The sequence below is a fragment of the Copadichromis virginalis genome, linkage group LG11 (genome assembly GCF_057382275.1).
Source record: "Copadichromis virginalis isolate Kocher_CV1m ecotype Utaka linkage group LG11, C_Virginalis_male_GT1.1, whole genome shotgun sequence".
Lineage (NCBI taxonomy): Eukaryota > Metazoa > Chordata > Actinopteri > Cichliformes > Cichlidae > Copadichromis > Copadichromis virginalis.
In genome coordinates, this window is record NC_140628.1 from 32,467,798 (window position 1) to 32,493,145 (window position 25,348).

At 38.8% G+C, this 25,348-nt stretch overlaps 3 protein-coding genes across 4 annotated transcripts; 2 read left to right on the top strand and 1 right to left on the bottom strand.

The window, feature by feature from the left end:
- Nucleotides 1–8,131: 8,131 nt before the first annotated feature.
- nes (nestin) lies at nt 8,132–16,088 on the bottom strand. The gene is made up of 4 exons (XM_085472066.1): nt 15,095–16,088; nt 14,042–14,166; nt 12,238–12,311; nt 8,132–11,557 (listed from the first exon to the last, which is right to left on the bottom strand). Exons 1-4 carry the CDS (start codon nt 15,923–15,925, stop codon nt 8,736–8,738), a joined length of 3,852 nt encoding a protein of 1,283 aa, XP_085328192.1. The 5' UTR covers nt 15,926–16,088; the 3' UTR covers nt 8,132–8,735.
- Nucleotides 16,089–17,025: 937 nt separating this feature from the next.
- On the top strand, nt 17,026–22,373 carry LOC146699114 (uncharacterized). 2 transcript variants are annotated; one of them, XM_085472067.1, is made up of 8 exons: nt 17,026–17,245; nt 17,615–17,689; nt 18,200–18,274; nt 19,724–19,849; nt 20,397–20,792; nt 20,879–21,039; nt 21,155–21,267; nt 21,363–22,373. In XM_085472067.1, the coding sequence occupies exons 1-8, from the start codon at nt 17,179–17,181 to the stop codon at nt 21,490–21,492; spliced, it is 1,143 nt and encodes a 380-aa protein (XP_085328193.1). In that variant the 5' UTR covers nt 17,026–17,178; the 3' UTR covers nt 21,493–22,373. The 2 variants fall into 2 exon arrangements, with proteins under 2 accessions (XP_085328193.1, XP_085328194.1); XM_085472068.1 differs by lacking the exon at nt 19,724–19,849.
- A 1,230-nt stretch (nt 22,374–23,603) lies between these two features.
- Nucleotides 23,604–24,481, top strand: LOC146699115 (zinc finger BED domain-containing protein 4-like). The gene is made up of 2 exons (XM_085472724.1): nt 23,604–23,999; nt 24,093–24,481. Exons 1-2 carry the CDS (start codon nt 23,636–23,638, stop codon nt 24,479–24,481), a joined length of 753 nt encoding a protein of 250 aa, XP_085328850.1. The 5' UTR covers nt 23,604–23,635.
- Nucleotides 24,482–25,348: the final 867 nt, after the last annotated feature.

Genomic DNA, 25,348 nt, shown 5'->3' on the forward strand with positions numbered 1-25,348 from the left:
AAAAAAGTGTTTGTTATTGTACCAAAGTATCCATTGGTCCCCTCTTACCCTCCCCTTTTTGCGTATGTTTTACCGTATTTTATATATTAAATAGACGAGTTGACCTACAGAAAAAAGTTTGAGTTTGTGTAACTTATTTGGATTCCTTTTTTTTTTGTCTGATTTGATGCATCATGGTGTTGCCACCACTAGAGGGCACCAGAGTGTTTGGTATTAGTGTTTGTCTCCAGTTTTCAGAGGCTTAAAAGTAACAGGACAGACCAATATGATTTTAAATATATGGAGTGATTTTAACACTTGGATGAAACTTCTTTGTTATCAGTGACTGATTAAGTGTAGATGTCTGCATAGCAATGGCTGTAATACCTAAACAGTTAATGCAACAGTTTTGTTAAAACCTGTTAAATTAAAGCTACAAGTCTGTGTTTCAGACACATCTTAAGTTCTCATTTTAAAAACAATGTGACAGTATACAGAGTGCGTGTCATTCTCAAAATACTTATGGACTTACAGTACTGTACAAAAGTTAGAAAAAATACAAGAGTATTTGAGATAAGATAAGATAGAACTTTATTAATCCCTCGGGTGGGTTCCTCTGGGAAATTCGATTTCCAAAAAAGCACAGCACCGACAGAAGTTACAGAGTTATACACACACACATATATATATATATATATAAATACAGAGACAATATAAATAAAATATACGAAGGGGATAAATAGAATAAATAGGAATAAAAATAAAAATACAAGTGAATTGCACATTTCAAGTATTGAGTCTATTGCACCGTTGACTATTTACAAAAGTATTGCACAAAAGGTATTGCACAGTGAGGTGAAGAGGCACTACAGCTTAGTTGTTCCCCCCTCCTTTGTCCTCCTGTTTCCCCTCCCTCTCCCCTCCAGAGAGGAGTTAAACAGTCTGATGGCGTGTGGGACAAAGGAGTTTTTAAGTCTGTTAGTTCTTGTCTTTGGGAGAAGCAACCTGTCACTGAACAGACTCTTCTGGTTGTTAATGGCCGTGTGCAGAGGATGCCTGGCATTGTCCATAATGTCCATCAGTTTCTTTAATGTCCTTTTCTCTGCCACTGTCACCAGAGTGTCCAGCTTCATGCCGACCACAGAGCTAGCCCTCCTGATCAGTTTCTCCAGCCTGGATGAGTCCTTCTTTGCTGTGCTGCTCCCCCAGCACACCACAGCATAGAAAAGTACTCCAGCAACCACCGACTGGTAAAACATCCTCAGGAGCTTCCTGCAGATGTTAAAAGACCTCAGCCTCCTGAGGAAGTACAGTCGGCTTTGGGCTTTTTTATACAGGTGCTCTGTGTTGCATGACCAGTCCAGTTTATTGTCCACCCACAGCCCGAGGTACTTGTACTTGTTGACCACCTCCACCTCCTCCCCCTCTATCTGAACCGGCAGTGGACCTGCTCTAGACCTCCCGAAGTCCACAACCAGTTCCTTAGTCTTTGAGGTGTTGAGTTGCAGGTGGTTTGTGTGACTCCATGCGACAAAGTGTATATATAGAGAAATGAGGGGTGGCCTGAGAGTTTTGCACAGTGCTGTAACTGCCACTAAGTGCAGAGCAATAAAATGTGATGTGTGACTGCTCCGCAAAGGAAAAATATTCACAGCTTTTGTGGGGTTTTTCCACATTTGAACCCAATGATAAAGGACAGATAAAGCTAAATGTTTCAGAAAATTTCTTTTATTTATATTGAGCCATCTGAGACTAATCGCATATATACATGAATAGGAAACTTACTCTGTCTTCCTCCCAGAGTCCAAAGACATCCATGTTAAGTTAATTAGTGATTTTAAATAGGCTGTAGGTGTGAATGAGAGCCTCAATAGTTGACTGTCTCTCTGTGTTAACCCTGTGATAGACTGGTGATCTGTCCGAGCTGTACCCCACCTCTTGCCCTATGACAGCTGGGACAGGCCCTAGCTCAGCCACAATCCTGAATTAGATAAGCGGAAGAAGATGGATGGATGGTGCTTAAGAACAATTTGGCAGGGTGGTTTCCTGCTCCCTGTTGATTCCAGTCTAGTGTTTAAAGTGAAGTCATCTGTTTCCAAGAAAAGTGGCACAATACACTAAACACTGAGCTGAAGCTTTTAACCATTAAATATAAGAAGCAGCCTGCCTAGTGGATGCAATCTACTTCTAAAGAGGGTTTTAAAAATATGTTAGTACATTTGAACTTACTTGACTTTCTAAAACAACATGCTGATTTCCTGGAGTTAAATCGCAAGAAAACAATTTGTCCAATTATCTTAATATAACAAGCAATTATTCCTTCATCTCAACATATGTCTCAAAATCAAAGATAATTGCTTTGTGATGATGGGTAAACAAAGCTTTACAGTATGTGGTATCAAAGGATGATTATTTGGCGATTACAGGAAAAACAATGTATGACAACTTTAATGAGCTTCAGAAACACAAGAGAAATAATTAGACGCACACCTTCCCAAGCTCATTCTACTTGCCAGTGTGTTAAAGTCTATTTTTATTTCGCAGCCTACAAACTGAGAGTGCAGCAGAGTGATTTGCAAAAGTGCGATTGGAAGTACATCTGGAAGATGTGATGAGCGTATAAAATTATATTTGAAACAAATTAACAATACAGCTAAATAAATGTTTCTACACATGTCTATATTATCCATAGTCAGCTGTTGCTTTGCACATATATATCCCACAGTTAACAATTTGTGTTAACATCTGTATCTGGAAAGCAATAATGCTACTTGGTGGCGCCATACTGTATGGATTCACACATTCGCCTAACAAAAACACACCTGCTTCAGTCTCAAGAGGAGATCCAATTCCCTTGGGGATTGTGTCATGAAAGGCATCTGGCATAAAAATCTGCCAGGTCAAATATGTGGAGCTACTTTCCATGAATAGCAGCATCTTACACAGCTGCTTTCAGGAGCATTTGCATGTAGCTATGTAACTGTAGATCACAATGTGCCCACGAATTCAAATGATTTCAACGTGAAAACATGCCAACATGAACTTTTTTCTGAGTATTTTTTTTTTTTTCAAGAAATAAACCTGAGGGATAAATGACGCAATCGCAGAAGTGCCAAAACCTGTAGTTCCTCACTCGAAAAGCCTTAGTGTTCTCCACTTTGAAGAAATCCAGTCTGCACAGGTCTGCACAACAGATCGCTACATTCCCTGGACACTTTATGAGGTACACATTGCTAATAATGGGATGGATTCTCTTTTGCTTTTAGAATTCCTTTAATTATTTGTGGCATAGATTCAACAAGGTGATTTTAGTTCACATTAACATGAAATCATCAAAAATTTGTACCAAGCAAAGTGTTAAAGAAACTATGCCAGTATTTAATATTGCTGATATATAGTACCAGGCTTGTACAAACCAAGTAAATGTGTATTTTATAAACCCCAATATGGATATTTCTCTCTCTCTTTTTAAATATGTTTTTTAAGATGTTTCTTTATATGAATGTACAGTACAGCACTAAAGTGATAAAGAGGAAGATCACAGCCTGCTTTTTCTGTCAGGGGGTAGAGTAGTGATGTCTGTAATTAGTCGTAGCATTCCTTTTTTCTTACGAATGGGCTTCAGGACAAAAAGACATTTAAATAGTTGGTTGGGTATGTGAGACAAAAAGGGGATACCCACACAATTGCTCAACCAACCCAACTCAGGACTGCTTGAACTGACCGCAGGCTGTCATCTGGCACGTTCAGCTGGCTTGTCCACAGCAATGATCAGGTGCATGTCTCAGATAGACTCATATTCTCCTGGCTCAAGAGGCTGCTAATAATAACCACACACGCCCTCAGACAGATCAGTCAAAAGTCATATTGGACAGTCCAGGCATTGTCTGCGAGACATACAACCCCACTTCCTACTGCTGAGTCATGAAGGCAGCCATTTTCTGACTGTAATCATATCTTTCTAGAGCTTACTGTTCACTGTGTGATTTGAATATGTATAGTAAAAAAAAAACTATACGTGTGATTTTTAAATTTTGTGTTCAGAGTGTAATTTGAGGTTGATCAGAAAATGAGAAGTGAAAGAATTATGACTCAGCTTCTTCCCCTTTACCTCTTATATGTGTCTCTGTGTTTATGGGAGTGGACTGTCGGGCAGCTAAAGTCTAACTTCCTTTCTGCGCACTAACTGAATTACTGTGTGGACATCTGGCAGAAACACACAAAGCTATATCAATAGAGGAACTGAACCACCTCTCCTCTGCCTACGCCTCATTCACCTAACTCTGAACTGGACATAAAATATTATAATATCTAATAATCAACTCATAGAAACATGAAATGAATATGGAGATATGGATGTAATTTGTAGGACTGTATAATTCTTGTATATATGTATAATATCAGATGAGATCACATTAAATGGTTTCTGAAGCATTTAATATAATTTTATTAAAAAGTGAATGGACATTTGAATCTGTCATTTTGTGAAGACTACAATAGCTTCTACTACTATTCAACCAGCTGAATATGAACTCAGAACTACAGGTCACAACTTTTGCTAATATTGTTCTCGTGGAGGCTTAGAGCTTTGATTCCTGTGTCATTCCTGCAGTCTCACTCATCCTAGATTATTAAAGCAACTTGCAGCTGTCATCAGCAGATTGCACAGCGCGGTGCAACTTCTGTTCTATTTTAACACTGCCTGGAGCCTGATGGTTTGATAGGTAGGATATGATAGTGATATAATTTGCTCAAGAGTCTTTAAGCCTTGTCCACACACAGATAGATGCTTCTGTTTAGGCAGGACAGAGCAGGGTTGAGATGCATATGGAATATTTGTTTTAGAGGAACAAGGTGGAGAAAATGAAAAACAAGTGTAATACTTAGAGGAGATAAAAAATAGATCATTGGAGTGCAACAAGAACCTAATGACTTACTAATAATATTGGCTTTAGAGGGTCTTATGAGTTAGTCAATGTAACAAAACATAGAAAGTTAACATACTGTGCATGGTCTGATCTCCAGAAGTGTAACAAGAAGTAGCAGCACAATACTGACCCCACCCAGCTAAAAACATTCAACTTGAGTTTGCAGTTTGGGTTTAAGGAGTTGGTTTGCATGACTTTAGCTTGTATAAGTGGGGTAGGTTTACCTCAGGTGGTGGAGCAGGTCATCTACTAAAGGTTGGTAGTTTGATCCCTGGCTGCTCCATTCTGCTCTCCAATGAGGCAAATTGTGTAAAGAGCCTTGAGTGCTCAGAGTATAAAAGTGTTATATAACATCATATATAAGAATTAGTCCATTTACCATTTAAATTTTGCATACAGGCATTGTTGTATATGTTAATTAACAGGAAGTTCATGCTGGAACTCATCTCTGCTGACGGTAACATGATTTTGTTGTTTATTCAGTTGTCGGGTTTTAAGCTTGTCAGAGACGTGTGGGGATTTGTGTTTTAAGCATTTAGTTTATGTTTTATGTGATGATCAGGTTAGACTAATTGTAAGCAAATTAGCTTTGGTTTCTAAATTATTGTAGCACATTAATAAATTACAGTTATGAGGTCAGTGGCCTGAGTGTTAACAGGACAAATATTTCTTTAGTTTGTGACAATAAAAAAAACAACTGCGTAGAGAAAGTGTTTAAAATGTAAAGTGGGTGAGAGATTCTCTGTTGAGAATCTGAACCAGCAGTTTCACCTTTTTCATTGTTTTATGATAATTTATTCAGCACTGAATAACACAGCAAGACATCTCACAACTGAGCAAGATTCAGTGCTTATATTTATGGTCCCCAGAGAAAAACTATTCATTGATATTATTGATGACATCCTTTGATACTATGCAAGTTAACGCTCTGTGCACATCACCATTTTCCATTTGGGGGATTGATTAAGGATAAAATTAAAGATAGCATAGCATAATATCTAATAGCAATATTAAATTGATTGTTTGAATTTGAAAAGCAAATTTATGACCTCAGAAAACAGACACTTGAATTTCTTTGGCTTGTGTCTCATGCATTTATTTTAAAGACAGCTGCATGTGACACAATGGATGAGTGTTGATTTATCTCTTGCTGGACTTTAACATTGGCACCATCTGTTTACTTAGGCTATATGGCTCATATGTCCATGATGTCTTTCATGATGTAAAGGTGGTCTGAAGTGGGAGAAACCTCTTCCTTCTCAGTCTGGCTCTGTAGCTGGCTCCTCCATTATTCATACCAATCAAGAGTAAATCAATGGAGATGGATGGTGGTTAGCAGATGACAACTGGGGCACATGTGTGCAAGTACTACCACAAAGAGTTCAATTCTCTTATAATGGATTTGTAGAAACACACCTCCCCCATGTTAATCAACAGTGACCAATAATCAATAATTGGTCACAGCTGGACCTTTGGTTACCAGTGTTAAAACTAACAAAGAATTTCACTCAAATTGTATGTATTCCTTTAAGGTAGTTGCCCTTTAGAGAATAAAATTATGGCAGAAATCCAGAGAAAGTACCTGTGGTTCAGTTTGCAAGAAACTGGAACACAGCACAAATTAAACCCACCACAACTGGCTCTAAAAGTATTTTGTGTTTCTTATGGTCTGCGGGGTACCCAAACATGCTGTAGTTGTGCTGATAACTTACCTCAAACACAACAATACTTCATTAGTAGCCCAGATTGTGATCACTAGGGAGCTTGTTAGTCAAAACTTGGAATGGAGTATACACATGTTGTTGACAGTATGTTTAACCCTCAGCAACAAGGTTTTTCTATGTTAAGCTGCCAAGGAATATAATGATTCATGCTGCCATCAAAAGACAAATCCAACCACGAAGATGAATAGTGGTCACCGCTGATTTGTGCCAAGTTTCTTCAAATCTGAAAACAGAGACAGGCTTACTTTAACTACACAGACACTTGCATATGTGCAACGTCAAAATTTAAAAAGGGGAGATACCAATATGTCACATTTTAATTATTAAACATAATGTGGTTTGTAGTCATCAAATAGCAAAAACTATGCTATGTGAATAGCTTTGTAACAGATCTTAAATAATGAAATAGTGAAATAAGTGAAATTAATGCACAGATGGGACACACGCCCAAATCAACTCCATTTAGCGAATGTCTCAGCTTATGTGTAGTTGCTCTTGCTGTTCTCCTCTTAACAGATTAATACATTTCTTCTAGTTTTATTTAGTGACTGAAGAGAGAATGTCTTTGGTAGAACAGCTCTATTGATGGGTGGAGAATAGGAGCATGCCAGACAGCTGCTGTAATGCCATTCCAGCTCTTCAGCTTTGTCATCCTGAATGCAACCGTCCGCAGTTTCCTTCCTAACTGAATCTCCCATTGGGCAGATATGGGCAGTGAGGAGGCGAGCACCCACTGAAATAGCCATCATTGTTCGGTAAACTGACTAATGAAAGACATGAGGGGGGTAGGGGGAGTGGGGGCGGGGTTGTGAAGGAGAGGAGATGAGGTCATACATTGTTCTCTTTCGTACTTTTCCCCTGGTCGCCTCATGGGATGGCTGCATGCTTGCGGAGACCCTCGGTGGTGCTTTGTTGTCTCGCCTGCTTCGAGGTCAGTGAAAACTGGGCTGTTGCCAAGTCCAGGCACATACGAGCTTTACTCCCTTCTTCTATGCAAACCCCAAAGGAAATGGAGATGGATGTTGCTGGAAGGCGGCAAGCAGCTGCTTTTCTTGACCTTCTCTTAAGAATACAGCTGTACTCTAAAGGAAAAGTTCAGCACTTTTGAGAGGCTTGTCTCATTCACATCAAACAGCTTTTTGTTTGATCTGATTTAAACCCAAATAAAATCTACTGGTCATTTATTTGTTATTAAAAGCTTAATTTTCTTATGTTGGATTCTAGCCTGCAGGAAGGTTCTTTAAAAATGTGTAAAAAGTTAATAAATTCAGGTGCTAACTGATATGTTTTTGTAAAAGGCTAATAAGATGTTAATAATGTTTACCAAAAACAAACTTGACCATTAAAATATTTCAGTTTAGCTTTAACCTTTACTAGTGATAAGTAGGAGTATATTTACACCAGTAAAAAATGTCATTGTGATGTGGAATTAAATACATGGATGAGGGGCACTGTGCAAGCAAATAAGTTCAAAAAGACAAAAAGACAGAATGTCTAGAAGCTATTGTTTATTTTGGAACTGGAACTGTACCGTAGTGCATTATATATTTTCATGAATGGAAAAACCTTTATTCTTTGAGATCAGCCAAATACAAACACAACTATCTGCTTATCTAAACTGATTTATGCCATTTTACCACCAGTTATTCATTTTACATGTGTAAAACATGCACCAAGTCAACTCTGGTCTAGTTAAATGAAATAACTCACTAACAGAAACACTAGCTGCCTGTCGTTTCTTTGAATAGTAGCTCGACAAGTAATTCTACCCTTCTGCTATTATTGATTCCCACTAGTCAGTACAATCAGATTAGCAAACAATCAATAAATGCTTTGACTTTCAAATGACATTCTTTGTTCTTTCATCGTGCCGTTCCCTCATGCAAAAGCCCCCAATCTTTTTCCACAGCATGCACACTAATTGACTGAAACCTTTAAACAATTAGGAATGAGGAAAACGTGAAACACAGCAAATGCTCAGTATGTTTGTAGACAGAATTGGCACATTGGTGGTTAGCGTCACTAAGGAGCGCACCAAGGCACAACTTTGGTTTTAAAGAAAACACACTTTTGACTAACACTACATCTAAAACTTCACACAATTTTATGCTGGTTCCTCTCCAGATGACCACAATTCAGCTTCAGCTTCAGACTCCTCAGAATGAACCAACTCCCCCTCGCTAACATTTCTACCCAACACCTGCTTTACTTGTTTATCCATTTGTTCGTGCTCGCTCTTAGTAGTGAGCGCTGACTCAATATCCACCCTGGACTTGCCGTTAAAGGCATTCTGGTTTTTTGTAATCTCCCAGACTAGGTTGTCAACAAATCCCAGATTCTCATTAGTTTGCTCAGCTGCTTCATTGCAGGCATCAGCTGGTTCACCGGTGGCACCGCTCTCTAAAGAGGACACCCAGAAGTCACTCTTTATGCCAGAGGAAAAGAGACCATTGAGCCCATTGTTTGCTGGATCATTTGCCTTAAAAATACCATTTTCATCAGCTGTACTTTCATTGGGAATCTCAAGGGGCTCCTCCTGGTGTATAACATCACCCTCGTTTGTGGTTTCTGGCACTTTTTGACATTTATCATCATATTCAATCTCATCCCTGGCTTCAGAATCCTCTCTTGGGTCTCCTAGAACTTCCCATTCAGCTTCAGGAAGCTCCTGGCAATCTTTATCACTCTCATCTTGTTCTTGAGACTGACCGATAACTTCAAGAGGGAAAGCATCTTTTACCTCATCCTGAGCTGCCATATCCTGCACATTTTCCTCATCTGTTGTCACGAGTAACACAGAATTTGGATCCACTGAGTTGTTGATTTCTTCCATCTCAGGACTGCTCATAAATTTGCTAAATCCAGACTGATCTTCTGCTATATCAGCATGCGTCACCATGGACACATTAGGCCCACCCTCTTCTTCTCTTTTCTCTGGGGTATCTTTCACTTCTTGATCTTCATAGTGGATGTCCTCTACATCCACAGTGTCTATGTGATGCGTCATATCCGCCAAATCACTGACACTTGGGTTTTCAGAAGTTTGATCTATAATTGTAGTGGAAGATACAAGTTCATGGTTCACCTTTGTTCCAGTCTCACAGTAAGACATGTCCTCTTCTTCCTCTGTTATCTCACGGTCAGACTCGTCATTCGTGTATAGCAGTTGGTCGCCGTCTTGCTGCTGCGCAAAGTGAGCACTATAGCTGTCTGTGCACAGATTTTCTAATTCCTGCTCCACAAGTTTGTCCGTTTCCAACTCTTCGTCATAGGCTACATTTGCAGGTACCATGTGTTCTGTTAGTTCTTCAGTTTCTTCATCTGAATGTCCCTCACGGCCATCTCTGATCCCTTCTTCTGCACTTTCTTTATCATTCACCTGGATAACGCGCTCACTTACAGTTGTACCGTCATCATCATCCCCATCTTTGATATGAGTGTAACTCAGATTATATTCATCATCCATTGTTTCTCCCTCAACTTCTTCACACAGATCTTCCATTGTTCCAAATTTCTTTGCCTTGCTTTCACTCCACGTTCCAGTTCCTGTCTCTCCGATCTTTTTTTCCTGCTCACCTTCACTGGACTCACTCTCATCCATGTGTGACGCCTGAGTGTTGGCATCAGTCTCATCGCTTTTGTATCGGATCAGAGGACGAGTATCAGCCAGAGTGTTATCCTGAGCATAACTGTCACCCTCCACCTCAGTCTTCCAAGACATGGAAACATTTTGAGAGTCTTCATCATCATCATCTCCTTCATTATCAGGAAGTGGAACGAGTTCTTGCTCTAATGCAGCATGCTCTTGGTCATCTGCTTGCTTGTCAATCAGGGAAGAAGTCATAATGTTGCCTTGCTGTACAACTGTAGCAAAATCCTGCATAATGCTTCCTTTCTGCTCATTCACTTGTTCTCTTGCTGATATGTCCTCCTCTGGTTCAGCATGTTGTCCTTTTACTTCATCATTTGTATTGCAATCGTCTGTCTTTACATCAGTCTTCCTCTCTATTACACTATCCCATGTATCCATCTCTTCTCCATCAGGGTATAATTTATCTTCGACATCCATTTGGTTTGTCTCTATCATAGAACAACTTATTTCTTGTTTTATTTCAGTTGGATCGACATCATTTGTAACATTTTCATCTAAATTTTTATCAACAGCTTGGTTAAAAACGCATTGAGATTCTGGGCTGCAAGGCCTGGATTCGGGTGTCGGTTCAAGCACTGCCTCTGTTTCAGAATCTGAACTCTCTTCTTGAATATGCCCTGTATCTTTGCCTGTACACACTTCCCTTACACATGCATCAAGTGGATCCTGTTGCTTATATTGCTCTTCAGCTTCCCCTAACAAAGCTACATCCTCATCAGACTCATCTGGGAAACTGCTGGGCTCTTCTTTCAAATTTGCATGATATGGTGTATAGCTGGGTGCTGTAAACTGGTGACGGCCAACTTCATCATTAAAGGATTGCTCAGTGCTGAGGGTAGATTCAACCTGACAACTGACAACTGACTCAACAATTGGCCTTTCATCAGAGCATTTAACATCAACATCGTTCCAGTCTGCTTCCTCGTCCCCTGATGGTGCTTTAGCATTCGTTTCTGGCTCATTAGGAGGCGACAAAGGCTCAGCATACGTGACTTTTTCACAAACTTCCTGTGGTCTGAAATTTTCAACAGCTCCATCCTGCATTATTTTTGGATAAGGGGTTTCCCATGTTTCTGCCTTTCTTGCATCAGGACATTTCTCTGAAGTCTTTGGTGTTTCATTTGACGTTACAGGTTTTCTACTTAAAAATAGAGTGGTAGACATTACTGTTGGTTCTGCTATGCTGCGAATTGATGAGAGAGAAGTGGTTTTGCGGCTAGCAGACAGCTGAGTCTGGTAATTCTTTTTAACCCCTTGAGAACTGAAAACTGCATCTGTGGAAGACAAGAGCGCAGCTCATGAATACACAATGACCTTAGCTACTGTAATAATAATGATGTACAACAATCATTTCAACACGTGTCATTTAAATGTTACTAACCTAATCCTTTAATCCTGACAGTTTTTCTACATGCTGAGGTATCTCCACAAAACATTAGTCAGTGTGTGTACTTTTCTGAGGAAAACTGGCATCTACAATGCGTTTTTAAATGTGTATTGAGTATGTGTATTGTGTGTTGTCAACCGGGTTTGGACACTAATGGGGAGATATTGATCGCAGTTTCCTTTCTCTGCTGTCTAAGTTACTGGAAAGCAAAGCCATATGGCTCAATAACCTTTGGGGACTGTCATAGCTGGCTTGCATTACAAGACCCAAAGTGCCTACCTCAGCTCAGCCCTTTTAGTCAAGCCCCCCCCCCCCCCTCCCCCACCAGCACCAGTCTCCAGTGAGACTAACGCGATTACAACTGAATCAAACATGTCTCCCTCTCTGAGGAGCCTTTACTTAGAATAATTTCAGCTATACTTAGAGAAAAATGATGAGTTTTAAAGTAGTAAGAAGAGTGGACAAAAGCAAGAGGATTAATGTGACATGCTGTGGTTCTAAACAAGCCAGAGGTAAAATCAGTGGTGATGATGCTGCGGATGTGTTAATACAGTTTACTTTAATTACCTGTGATGGAAATGTTTCTTGGCTGATTTAACACAGACACGTCTCCCCTCAGGCTTTCACCATCCAGCAAAGCTCTGTGGAGATGGACAACAAGACACAATTACGTCCTGAGGTTCCAGGATAAGATTTGGAGGATGCAAACATGATGCTGCACATTGAGCTGTGGGTGGGAAGAGGAGCGAAGGGAGACTCTAGCTGTTCTCAAGCAGAAAGAAAAGACTGAGGTCTGTTGTTATGGTAATGAAGGAAAGGCAGTGCCATTGAGGAGCCATCTGCAGTCCACAAACCTCCTCACATACACAACAACAGGGGGGACTCTCATGAACACACATACGATGACAGCAGATTTTACAAGCAGCTCATGCAGCACTAATACAACTGTTTCCATTCTCATGTTTGAACCACTGTTGTTTCCATTCCAACACATACTTAAATAATTAGCTCTATTACAAAATAATTTCTTCTTTTTGGCATAGAATCACAATTGAACATGGTATAAATGACATTCAGATTTGTCCTCTAGTAATGTCCTGTCTCCATCTGCTCCCCTACGCTGTAATTCTAGACTCCCATAGCTGAGAAATTGGTAGCTTCTCACTAAAGGGTGAGGGTCAATATTTTGAGGGTGGGGTGGGGATGTGGGCTATAGAGCTTCATAATGGATAAGTTACTCAGTTCAAGGCAACAGAGGCTGCTGCTTCAAAGAAATGACCTTCCAGACAGGCTGCTCCCTCCGTGGGCATCTTTTCCTTTGTCAGTTTCTCTAACTACTGGAAGAGACAACATATACCCTGTTACTGAGCTTCTAAGTGGGTTAAATTAATCATGCAACTCATCGTTTACATGGTAAACTGAGCTAATAGCTAAGCTGTATGCATGTGGAGTTTGAGTCGGTTTGCAATTCAAAACCTATTTAAGTAAATCTTTAAATCATATTTTTTCCACGTCAGTTTGGTTCATTCTTAGAGTTTTGCAGGAAAGCAAAAACACTGATTGTTTTGTGCATTAATAACCAATTTACAGACAAAGACTCTTTCTGAAAACTGATTTTGGAAATATGATAATTTAGCCATTTAGTGAGATTCTTCGAACACCTATCAAAAACACATGAAGCTGCACTTGCCTCTAAGCAAGTCAAAATCAACTGCAAGGTGCAGCCCCAACTGTCTGACATCAAGCAGCTCAGTGTTTCAGATCACCCTACCTGGTGAAGCAATATTGTTTTTACATTGCACTGTAAAGCACTGATGCTATATAACAGCAACCTGGATACGGGACGTCTAAGTCAATGCACAGGCCGACTTCTTTAAATAGAAAACGTATGCAGATCAGTCTAATGTTTCATTTTAAATCACAAAGAGCATGAAGCATCTTCAGCCACAGATAATACAGAAGGAAGGGGGGCTGGCAGACACAGCATTAGACAGTCTCTTTATTAATAAATAAAACAGAAGACCTTCTGCAAACTGTGTGAACCTCATGCAATAGTGGCATTGCGAAATCAGGTAGTACTGCTGATGAAATAATGACTCACAATAAATTTGACAGAGATAAATATGATAATTTTGTAACCACTAATCTTATATTCTGTTACTGAAGCACACAAGACAAACTTTATTTCACTTTGAAAGATACTCCATGTGCAAAGTAACCCATTTTTTTTGATACATTACACACTCATGAAAAAAATAGTAAAAAAAATTCTAAGGTAAAGTACACTTTAGCTTCTACTTCTACTATCGGGTAGAAAAATAAGTGTTAAAGGTGCTTTAGAATTGACAGTGCAACAGGCAGTTCAGTGTACCTGTATGTTGCTACTTCGAGACCTAGAGACATTTTCAGCTGCGTCAGGCCTCGGTTCTCCATTATGATATGATTGATCTGTTGACCAAGCTCATGCTTCTCCACCTCTAAGGACTCCAAGTGCTCCTGCCAAAACAGGAAGCAGAAGAGGAAAAGGAAGAGGTTAAAAAAAAGCATTGGAAAAGAATTCAGTGTTGTGCTATATTAAGCAGGAATAAATCTCCTTGTTCTTTTGCTTGTTATATGTGGTGGGTTGTTTACAGGCTTTTATTATTACTGCATCTAAGTTATTCAACCTGTTTTACTTATCACACTAGCGTGCTTTTAGATTTACACACTGTTACAAGCAATATAACTGCCTGCTAGTGATCTGGGACCTCAGTGAGAGAAAAAGAAATGCCATAAAAAGTATTTAGTGTAGGTGCTTCACCCCTCAGACCTAACTGTGACCCAGAACTAATCCCATCAACCCCAGCCTACAAATACGTAGCCCCCAGTTGCTTTCATAACCAAATGTGTTCATTTCATCAGCATATAAAATGTGGATGCCAAGGGAGCAAAATCCCTTGGGGGGGAGAGGACTCATAAATGCTTCCAAAAGCCTTTAGTGGAGCTTCTTGCGTATTTTGCTGGAGGCCTTGAATATTTCCAGGGAAATCTATATTCAAATAAAATGTATCTAGTATTCTTGTTCTTTTTACTGAGTATTTGATCTCTTAGGACATGGCTAGTCAAATGTAGTGACAGTAGATATCCACAGACTCTATTTTGTCCAGCTGTCACGAGTCACATGTTCAAATCCCACTGTGGTTTGTCCATTTGTTATCTTAGACTGTGACATTAACCACAATGACTTATTGCATATTTCACAACCAACACCCAATGATTTTGTTGGCATTCTTTTCCAACCAGTCAGAAGTTGCCTAATGTGTGAATATGCGGAACAATTTTCAGTTTCAAAGGGTAATAATTGGATTGAATATCATGTACATTCAACTATTGCAACTGTTGTAATAACTGTTGCATCCCAACATGTATGGATTGTTTCACTCACCTGGAGCTGCTGCATCTCTTGGCTGTATTTGTCTGTCTGCTGGGCAACAGTTTTCTCCAGATGCTGTCTGATTTCCTGAGCTGAGATGATCTCCTTCTCCAGGGCTTGGAGCTTCAGCTGGCTCTCACGTTTCTCCTGACCCACTTGGGTCAAACGGCTCCTGGCCTGGTTAAGTGACTCCTCTAACCGAGTCAGCTGGTCCTGATAAGCCTCTGCTGCCTCCTGCCATGCTCTGGTGGCACTCTGAGAGTATTCATGCCCCAGCTGAAGGAGATTCGGTGTATGGTTGCCCTTTTGAGAAAATGTGTAAGATAATGTAGCTCTAGAATGGGTCAGTGTGGCTTCCAGGTGGGCTACATCCTCCCCATGTGTTTGGATCAGGAGTCTCATCTCATGCTCCAGCTGGTTGACCTTCTCTCTAAGCCAAATCTGTGCCCTCTGTTCCTCCTCCAACTCCTTCCTGCTTTGCTCCAGCTTTGTCTTGGCCTTCACTTTTTCTTCAGCCTCCCTCTGTCTCCACAAGTCCAGCGCTTGAAGTTCCTCAGTCAACTTGCCAACTTCCAGCTCTGTGAGGACCCTATCTCTCCAGACTGCATCTACTTCCAGTCTTGCCTGCCGCAACTCTTCCTCCAGGCCTCTTCTGCGTGTCAAAGCACCTTGATTATTGTGTCTCATAGCTTGTATCTCCTTTGCAAGCAGCATGTTTTCCTCCTCTAGGAGTTTAACTCGGTTCAGGTAGGTCCCGAGTCGTCGATTTAGGTTCAGCATTTGCTGCTTCTCCTCACCCAGGTGGTTGGTGTGGGTGGTCCTTTGTAAACTGTGGAGCTCCATGTCAGTGTTAAAAATAAGAGATATGAAAAACTGAAGCCTCACTCAAAGGTATGCTGATTAGAAATTGGCAACTGCCTATATCCCTGTATCCAGGCCTGAGACAGCGTGAGAGTGAGGCTTCTGGGAGACCCCTGAAATGTGACTGTCTGCAAGAGGGTTTCCTTTCATACTAGGCTTAATGAAGGGGCCGGGCACATGGACAAAAGGGGAGGGGGGTGGAGACTCAAGGCTGGAAAGGGAGAGGAGGGGAGGGGAGAGGAGAGGAAGATGGATGGAGTGACTAAGTGGGATGAAGGAAAGCAGATATGAAATGAGATAGAGGGTTGGAGTAGCAGGGGTGGATATAGCAGTGAAAGGGCAGAGAGAGAAGCAGTGATCTAATTTATAAAATTAACTCTTTCACCACTGGCACTTTTTTCTAGCTGAATTTGAGCTGAGCCATGGAACCTTCCATACTTCCCTCTCCTCTGTATCCCACTTTATTAGGAATTTAAACCTTTAAAGGACTCAGTGTCAATACGTTTTTAGTTTAGACTTCACAGTATTAAGCAGACTGAAACAAGTGATCTTGAAAACCCTAACCAACAGTTAATACACATTTTTCTTTAAATAAATCTGACTAAATTCACAGTGACGTATATGAATCGTTAACCCTGATAATGCAAAAATAATATGAGCTTATGAAATCCATAACCTTATTATGGAACAAGGAAGATCAAAGATAAAATGTGTGTGTTAGCAAAAGTTGAATCAAGCTTTGGTTTGGTAACTATGAACTTCTACAGCTACAAAATAGTGAGAGCCTGTCACCATCTACAAGAAATCATAATTAGGCCGATGCCAGAAAAAAATTTCTTGGGCCGAACCACAGGAAGAAACATATAGTCTATGGGCCAAGTTGGAAATAAACCTACTAATAACAGCACAGAGGGACGATAAATTGAATTGTTTTGCTTCACAGTTTATATAAAATCAAAATTTAATGTCTAAGGTACACATTAGTTATCTGTTAACAACATATTCACCGCTCACAGTAATAGTATTATCCTTTCATCACACTGTAAAGTGTTTGAGGTTCTTCCAGCCAGACATGTATGCAAATTACATTTAAAGCCAAAAGCAGAAGTTGGTGTTACAAACAGACTTAACATAACTCAGGAAAAAACAACTTCTCTCATGTATGCCCTGTGGTTCAAATACAATACTCTTCTCCATCTACGAGTCACAAAAAACCAAACAGAAAGACTGTAAGGATGGCAGAGGACGAGGTTAACTACGCATCAGTTGTATTTAAACCTAACCAACAACAAAGATCAGAAGGTAAGTTAAGCCTTTCAAATGTACAGCGTAAAGAAAAAGAGATTCATAAACTCAGAGTACTTGTGTAGTCTTTTCAGTATAATGGATGTGAAGACACACACTATTATTTTCACTTCCTGTTTAAGCAACCTGCACCGAAGAATACAATGTGACCAAAAAATGAAAAAAGATTTCAGAAGAATGTAATGAAGCATATTTAAAGGTTTTTAAGGCAGTTGATCCTTTCTTCCTCTTAGGCAATAGTTATAAGACAGGGGGGAAAACATGGATTAAAGATACTGTAATATTAAGTCCAAATAATGAAATGAGCATTAGAATGTCCTGTTATTTGATAACTTGTGATTACTAATTCATTTTTAAACCTTTCAGTTAAAAGGGAAGAAACAGTGTATGATGAAGTAAAGGTGCAAAATAAGGCAACAGAACAAACTCCTGTCACAAATGGTGAGTAGTCAAATGAAAAACATGAAAGCATTTCTTCATTTTTCCCCGCCTGGTTCTTTTGCCATCAGAATTGTTGTCTAAAGGCCAAGAAAGATGCCCAATGGATTCACTCTACCAAGTGGACCATCCCGGCCTTGCCATATTGGTCCATTTGAAAAGAAAGAAAAAGCGAAAGAAAAAGAGATTAATCAACTCAGGGTATTTATGTAATATTTTCAGTATAATGGATGTGAAGCCACACACTAATATTTTCACTTCCCATTTAAGCAACCTCCACCAAAGATTACAATGTGACCAAAAAAAGAAAAAAGATTTCAGAAGAATGTAATGAAGCATATTTAGAGGTTTTTAAGGCAGTTGATCCTTTCTTCCTCTTAGGCAATAGTTATAAGACAGGGGGAAAACATGGATTAAAGATACTGTAATGTTAAGTCCAAATAATGAAATAAGCATTAGAATGTCCTGTTATTTGATAACTTGTGATTACTAATTCATTTTTAAACCTTTCAGTTAAAAAGGAAGAAACAGTATATGATGAAGTAAAGGTGCAAAATAAGGCAACAGAACAAACTCCTGTCACAAATGGTGAGTAGTCAAATGAAAACCCATGCAACTGAAAACATTTCTTTTGCAATATTTTATTTTAATTTTTCAATATAGAAAACCCCATCAACAAACAAATAAATACAGCTCAGGTGCTAAGGCAGGGCAAGAAGACAAGAAATAGCACAGTAATAATAAAAACTACCAGTATCCAGAGTAAATCAAATATCATGCATTTGTAACAAACAGAGAAACCACAGTGCCATGACACATGTTCATATAACCAGGGCTTTCCCAAGGTAATTAAAAAACAGAGTCCAGGATTTTGAGAAAACATTTACTGCAGAAGTTCGTAGGTATCGAATATTTTCCATTTGTATGACTGATAGCATGTAATTGAGCCAGACATTGAAGGAGGGAGGAACATCAGACTTCCATTCCTTTAGGATAAGTCTTTTCGCAACCATCATTCCAAGATCGACTGGTACCCGCGTAGTTGCAGGAATAGTTCTGGAATGTATGCAACCAAAAACTGCAAGACGAAGATTCCGGAAGCTTTAGAGTACCAATCAAATAATCTTGACCAGAAATTAGTCAATGAGGGACAATGCCATAAAGCATGAGCCAGTATTCTATCTGATATTTTACATCTGTCACATATGGGGGAAGTTGAAGAATACATTTTGTGTAGTCGAACCTTGGAGTAGTGTAGCTGATGGACAACTTTAAATTGTATTAATTGATGTCGGCTGTTAAAAGGGCAGGAATTAATTTTGGATAAGCACTTGTCCCACATTGATTCCAATATTTCTATACCCAGTTCATCCCTCCAAGCGTCTCTTATCCTCGTAATCCACGCCTCAACACTGTCATCAAACAAATGTACAATTGTAGAAATCAGATGTTTGGAATAAGGAGGGCTCAGGAGCACATTAAAAAAGTTGTGTTAAGTTGGACAAAATGCCTAAGCTGATTAAATGATGGGAATGTCTGGTGCCAGAAGGTCAGCACTTTTACATTTGAAGCCCAATAATAATGTTTGAATATTGGTAAACTCAGACCTCCCTTCAATTTGGATTTATGTAGATGTAGTTTTGAGATTCTAGGATTCTTGTTGTTACATATGTAAGAAGTGATAATCAAGTCCAACTCCTTAAAGAATGAGGAAGTGTCAGCCTATTTGTCTGACAAACTTGAGATTTTGAGTTAGCATTAAGTGCTTATGAAGTGCATTATTAAAAGCTAACTATTCTGTGTTTTTAAAGTCTAAAAACAAGTGCTTTTAACAGTTTGATTGCCTCATATGAATTACAGAAAATTTTCAAGATAGCCTCATCAAAACCTTTGCGATTTGTATTTTTCTGCTGTGAGACAGTGAGACAAAAGGAAACAAAACAAAACCAAATTGTAACTTTGAATAAAACTTATAAAACTTATAAAACTTAAAATTATTCAGAAAGCTAAAATTATATATTTCTATCTGTTGTTTAGCTTCTGCAGAATTCTTGCCCGACAAGAAATCAAACCGTAGATGTCGCCACTATCAGCAGTTGGCTTGTTGTTTGGGCATGCTTTGTATAATTTTGGCATTGGGCATCATAGCAGTCAGTGTCTACCGTAAGTATGAAAACATTCATACATCAGTCACACTTATGGTACTTTCTCTTTCTGATTTTGCAGATCTGTTAGCAAGAAATTTCACAGAAAATTATGCTAAACAATATTTTACAATTTATGTTTCATTTAATTCAATTTAATGTTTCAAAATGTATCTAAAGATACAATTATCCCAAACAAAGCTGTTATTTGACATTGGAAATGTTCTATAGTAACATAATTGGTTTTAAGGTGAGGTGATACACAAGGAAATACAACAGCAGTCATAGGGGAAGTCTTTATGCTGTAACTGGTGACACAACCAATGTAGTTGTGGACTCTGCATTTAAAAAATGAATTCCCAATAAAAATGCATTTTATACTTTTTATTATCTGAGTGGATTTAATTCATACTAAAAGATTTAAATAAATCTAAAAAAGACTAAACTAAAAACGTTTAATTAGAACAGAAGAGGAAATACTTTAAACAGTAGTAAAATGATAATAAATGAATAAATAAATAAATTGAGATCCACCATATTCTAAAAAACAAATTTTAATTTTGCAGATGTCACATTAATTTATGAGATTGATGAAACTGAGCTGAACCAACTGAAAGAAAACCAAACAACTTTAAATGCTGTCAATCATAACCTGACAAAACTCAACAACCAACTCAGCTCAGACAATGAAGACTTGAAGAGGAACCAAACCAAGCTCACACTCCAGATGAACAACCTGACTCAAGTCTTTAATGTCTTAGATAAAGAGGTGACAAACCTGACAAAAGAAAACCAGAAACTTAAAGGGAAAAATGAGGAGCTGAAGACTCAGAATAAGGACCTGGAGGCAGAGAAGAAAAACCTAACAGAACAAACGCAACAGATGACGACACCATGGGATGAGCTCAATGTTAGTCGAGCTCAGTGGAGCATTGATGCCTACTGTCCCCGAGAAAATAACAGTATGTTCCAATTACATTACCTACAATAATACCAAATTTAACAGCAATATGCAGTGATGTTTATTAATTGATCTCCATCTTTGCAGACAGAAAGTGTAACGCTTGTCAGAAGGGCTGGGGATTAAATTCCAGCTGCTATGCAACTAATAATGCTGACCAAGGTGAATGGAAAACCTGGGAAGAAGCTCGAAAAGACTGCAGAGGAAAGATTTCAGATTTGGCTGTTGCAATTAATGAAGAAGAAATGGTAATGACAGCACAGAGAGACTCTTTATTACAGACTTAGTTAAATAGATCTGAACTCAGTCAGCGGTTTAAGCAAAGTATTTAAATATCTCTGATCATTTTCCCTCTGTTTTCAGAAAATTATTCGTGAAAAGAGTTGGCAAAATAATGAAAACAAAGGATACTGGATTGGCCTGAGAGTTGAAGATGGGAAATGGAAGTGGCTGGATGGAAGGAATCTGACTAATAAGTAAGAGACAATTAAAATATTTGCCAAATTTGGAATAAATTAGTTACAATGTACCAGTGTCCATCAACCTTGAGCAAATTTGTTACTTTCCTCAGCTCCTGGATCGACCAGTCATCTCCTTCTGATGGTCACTGTGCAATCTCTCTCCAAAACCAAGGATTTAAATCAGTCAGCTGTGATGAGAAGAATCAATGGATCTGCAAGAAGAAAGCTTTGTCTGTTTGAATGCTGAAAAGTAAATACTTCAGAAGACTACTGGATATTCAGAAACTACTATATTAATATTGATGTTAATATCAATAAAAAAAATATTAATGTAATTTATAAATAGAATATTAAAATGTGAAGACTGATTTATGATTTTTGTATAGTTTTAATGCCAAGACAATCTTGCGGGTCCTTGTTTTCAGTTACCGTCTGTAACCTTGTTAAAATGTGCTTAATTCCTAAAATTAATTCTGAAAAACGAGTTGACGTTTTACCGAAGCACATCTGATCTATTAAAAGCCTGGAGGTTATAAATAAATGGTTTAACATGTGACCCATCTGCAATTGAGCAGGTAACAACCCAGAACCAAAGAACCAAGGTCACCCACAGTAATAACAGACACAAGCATTGATTCAATAAATGTCCTCACATCTAACCAAACACAATATCATACCTCTCACTGTATCATACACATGCCTGTATGTGTAGACTAGGCTCAAGAAAGTGAGATAGGATGGGAATAATGGAAATTCTTTTCAAACATAAAATCATAGAAAAAAATATTGTTTATTGAGGTGCATGTGAATTTACTATGTTTTTTATAGAAAAAAAGAGCAGTCACCTCCAGTGTCTAATTTAATCTCTCCAAAAGTTGATTCTGTTCATCTGGACTTATTCTGTTCATCTCGACAAATTTAATCTAATCTAATCTAATTCCTTGAATTATAGCTTTATAAATTTTTTTCTTCCATTGCAGTGTTTGTTTTTGCAGCTGACAAAACAGCAGCAACTGAACATGTTAACATGTGAATTCAATTAATGCTAAGAGGAATTAAAGCACTTTTGAAAGCATACGAGGGTCCAAACCAGTTAAGGTAGATGCGTGATTCCAAAAAGTGTGGGCTTCCAAAGTACTGCAGATGGGCCACAGTAAAAAAAGAAATTCAGTTTGAAATAACTCACAAGCATGTACAGTTATAGATTTATATACATTTATTTATTTATGTAAAAGTAAATTAAAACTGCTAATATCAGGTGTTTGGTTTATGATGTTACTCATTATTCTGACCTAAATTTAATGTTCTTTCATTGAAGTTTGTGTGATATGGCTAGATAACATTAACAACTGATAACTTTTCAGGAAAATACATCACTTTCTTTCTTTTGATTAGAATGAAGATTTAAGATTTGGGTGGGCTGCTGGTATTTATGGTTTTTAAGTGGGCTGCACTAGGTTTAGGTTTGGTTTGCTGCTGGCATCTTGAGATCTTAAGTGATTTGATTATTGGTTGCAACCTGCCCCTTTCTATTGTGTAAAACAAGAATTTTCTGCACTTTCTGACAGTAGTTGACAGAAAATACAGTCCGGTATGTTGCAGAACAATTACATCAAAAACAGAGAACCTCGCTGCTGAGAGACGTTCAATGTTAAAAACTCAGTTGAGTGAGACCGATCATGTTTCAGTCACTGTGGACATTTAGTCAGTCAGACCGAAGGATGAGGGGTTTCCTTGGTATCACTGTGCACTGGATACAGAAAGAGACAGAGAGGATGCAGCGGAAATCCAAACTGCTGGCCTTTGACCACTGCAAAGGATTACACACTGGTGAAAGAATCTGTGAGAAATTTGAAGCTATATGTGATGAATACAACATCAAAGATAAACAAGACTAAATTATTAGTGACAATGCTGCCAATATGTGGAGAGCATTCACTGTGTGCTTCCCCACTGAGCAAGCTGAGGAACATGATGATGACGGTGATCATCTTGATGATCCAGAGCTCTGGCACGATTTAACCTTTGGAAGATCAGGAAACGGTAGGTGCTGCTATGGCAAAGACACAGCGCCTGCAGTGTTTGCACGCACACACTTCAGCTGGTGGTGAGAGATGGTTTGTCAGAGACCAAAGTGGCATCTCCTTCACTTTCAAAGTTATCTAAGCTCAGCTCTCTACTGCACACAAGCACAACATTCAAATATGTTTTTGAAGGTGAACAGAAAGGGATCCCTGCTGCTGTAATCACAAAATGGAATTTAACACTGAGACAAGTAAATGCAGCTCTCCAATGTGAACATCTAAAACTCTGCGCTGTTCTTGAAATGGCTGGGCACAAGGAGTTATTATTCACAACACGAGAGTGGAACCTGTTGAAGGAGATGGTGGACATCTTGAAGCCTTTTGGAGACGCAACAGATTTGACACAAAGTGGGAAAATAGTCACGATCAGTGTTGTTGTTCCATCCGTGCTGTCCCTCAATCACCACCTTGAGAAACTGAAGCCTCAAGTCTGTTTCCTGAGTGGTCTGGTCAGGAGTCTCCAAGCATCTTTGAACAAAAGATTTCTTGGACTCTTTATCAGTGTGCGAATGGCTAGAGCAGAAGATGGGATCACTGCCCCCTTTTCAGATCCAGTGTACCTTAAAGTAGCTGCTTTGGATCCAGCATTTTCTCTGTTGTGGGTGGAACACCATGTGTTGGGCAGTTGTGACATAAAGACAGAGGTGACACAAAAAGCTAAAGGTAAAGATTGAATACAGTGTATATTTTTTTCTGTATTTTTTTGTCTAAAATTGTAAGAAAGGCTCTTTTGCTGTTGTTAATTTGTTTTGCCAGATCTGATTCTGCAAGATGCTGCAGATCCTGCAAAGTCAGAGCAACCTGTGACTCCTGGTGAGAAACATCAAGAGGACTGTGAAGATGGAGGACTCTTTGCTGCTTACTGTAAGAGGCAGAAGAAAGATGTGGGGAAGAGTCCAGCTCTACAGCTAAGTCACTACCTGGATATTGTTGATGGACAGAACGTCCCCTTGTTCTGGGCAATGAACATGCAGACTCTTCCTTCTCTGTTTCATGTGGCCACCAGAGTTTTGGCAGTACCTGCATGTAGTGCTCCTGTGGAGCGAGTTTTCAGCTATGGTGGCATCATTCTATGGCCTCATCGTGCACAAATGACTGACAGACTTTTGGCCAATTTGGTCTTTTGCAAATGCAGTGCAGAATAGTTAACTGAAATAACTTAAAGTGCACATTCTTGTTCATCGTTCATTTACATATATATATATATTTATATATATATATATACATATATAATGTTTTTGATTTTTTTCCTCTGTCACTCACACATGGACACATACAAACACACATGTTCACACCTGTGACAGACTAGATGAGAGAGAGAGGCTAAGCTAAGCACACTGCACTAAATTTACTGCGATGGTTCATTGTTTTGTAAATAAGGAAATTGCAGCACTTTTTTTTTCAACAGGAAGTTCTGCTGTTGCATTTTTCACTGAATGTTTATTCTGTGAATTTGTAATTTAGAGGAAGACTATTCTTGCAGCAACGTTTAATTGAGCTGTACATTATAAAGGTGCAACTTCAGAATTAGTTTGTGCATATTTTGTAAGTTCACTTGTTTCATCAGGTGTTGAGATAAATACAGATTTAAAAAAGAACACATGGTCTATTATTTACATTTAACATATAACTGCAACATTGTTTAAAAAAAGACTTGAAAGGACTTGAAATTCAAAGTTTAGGACTTGGGACTTGACTTGAAAGTAGTCTGTCTTGACTTAAGACTCTGACTTGCCTGACTTTACTTGAGACTTGACTCGTGACTTGATGATATAGACTTGAGACTTACTTGAGACTTGCAAAACAATGACTTGGTCCCACCTCTACACCATCTACAAGAAACCATAATTAGGCTGATGCCAAAGACCCTAACCCTTGGGCCAAACTACAGATAGAAACCTATAGTCTATGGGCCAAGTTGGAAAAAAAACTCCTAAAAAACAGCACTGAGGGACAATAAATTGAATTATTTTGCTTCACAGTTTATAGTAAATTAACATTTAAAGTCTAAT